This window comes from Benincasa hispida, chromosome 11 (assembly GCF_009727055.1).
Source record: "Benincasa hispida cultivar B227 chromosome 11, ASM972705v1, whole genome shotgun sequence".
Taxonomy (NCBI): domain Eukaryota; kingdom Viridiplantae; phylum Streptophyta; class Magnoliopsida; order Cucurbitales; family Cucurbitaceae; genus Benincasa; species Benincasa hispida.
This window is the reverse complement of record NC_052359.1, coordinates 33,583,850-33,585,108: the sequence shown is the minus strand read 5'-3', so window position 1 is coordinate 33,585,108 and position 1,259 is coordinate 33,583,850. Positions and strand designations below refer to the sequence as shown.

Here is a 1,259-nt window from a genome sequence, read left to right as displayed (position 1 = left end):
TTAATTATTTTATGTGGTGAGACAATAGAAGTTGTCCATTTACTTAGTCTTTTGCGTTGAATTGGTAGGCGCCCCCATAGTTGATACCACATTATCCAATTGGCCACTACAATATAAATTTTCCCAAAAACCCCTCAACCAAAATCTCAATACAAAGATATTTCCTTAACAAAATATGAAGGATAGAAATGGAATTTCACATTCATATTAATTCATTATCATCTTCCAATCCACTTCCATAATTTTATTATAAAACCACATTTTGGTATGACTTTTGTGTATATGCTTTCATTTTCTCCTTAACACAAACAAGATTTTGTGCAAGTTTTGAAAGAAGAAGAAGAAAAAAGTTAAGACAATGGAGGGCTTAATTCCTTATCTTTTCCATGCAATGAAGAAGCAAAAGCCACGCCACAACTATAGAAGCCAATCCGTAGGTTCAAGCAGGAGCTACCATCTCTTGATCACCAATGACGAGTCATCGCACCGACGAACACGATCGGATTTTCAGCCACCAGCGTTGGAGTTCTCGGATCAACGATCGACACACGAGTTAATGCATTCCCGGAGCGTTAGCAAGGGTGCCTTTGGATCATCTACTAGACCAAGTTATGGATTTGAATCTGGCTTCTCTTCTTATCCTGGTCAAGTTACAAATAAGCCTACTTATTATGGTAATCCTCCTCCTCGTTGAAAGAAATAACAAAGTGTGTGGAGGATTATTATTTGAATCTTCAAGTGACATACCAATTTATTGATTTGTAAAATGTTCTTATTATTTTTTCATCTTTTAATTTGTTTGATTGTATCGTTGGGCGGTGAAGAATCAATGTGTAAAGTGGTGGATCTCCATGAAATATATGGTGTGAACAGCCATCTTTTATGACTGAAAATTGTACATCGATCTGTTTGAAATATATTCTTTTCTTAATTTAGTTTGAATAATGAAGCTACCATCCAAAATAATAAATATATTGGACAAAAAACTGATCTTTGTAAAATAATTAAATGGATCTCTCCTCCATCACTTCCTGCATATATTTTATATATGCTACATATTATTTGTGAATTTCTTTTGCAATATAACTGCTAGAGGACATTCGAGGGAAGGAATTAGTTATTATAGTGATAGATTATTATAATTGAGTTATAATAATTTATGTTTAGGGGTAGATTATTTTAGTTTGGGTAATAATATTATGTGTTTGAGGTGTAAACTAGTTTAGTTTGAGAAAGAAATAGTAAATAGTATAGCAAAA

General features: G+C 33.0%; 1 protein-coding gene across 1 annotated transcript; it reads left to right on the top strand.

The window, feature by feature from the left end:
• The first annotated feature begins 273 nt into the window (after window positions 1-273).
• On the top strand, window positions 274-887 carry LOC120091851. Its single transcript, XM_039050001.1, has one exon. It carries the CDS (start codon window positions 359-361, stop codon window positions 692-694), a length of 336 nt encoding a protein of 111 aa, XP_038905929.1. The 5' UTR covers window positions 274-358; the 3' UTR covers window positions 695-887.
• The last annotated feature ends 372 nt before the right edge of the window (window positions 888-1,259 follow it).

Coding starts and splice junctions, on each gene's coding strand:
- LOC120091851 (XM_039050001.1), top strand. CDS start 359: ATGGAGGGCTTAATTCCTTATCTTTTCCATGCAATGAAGAAGCAAAAG.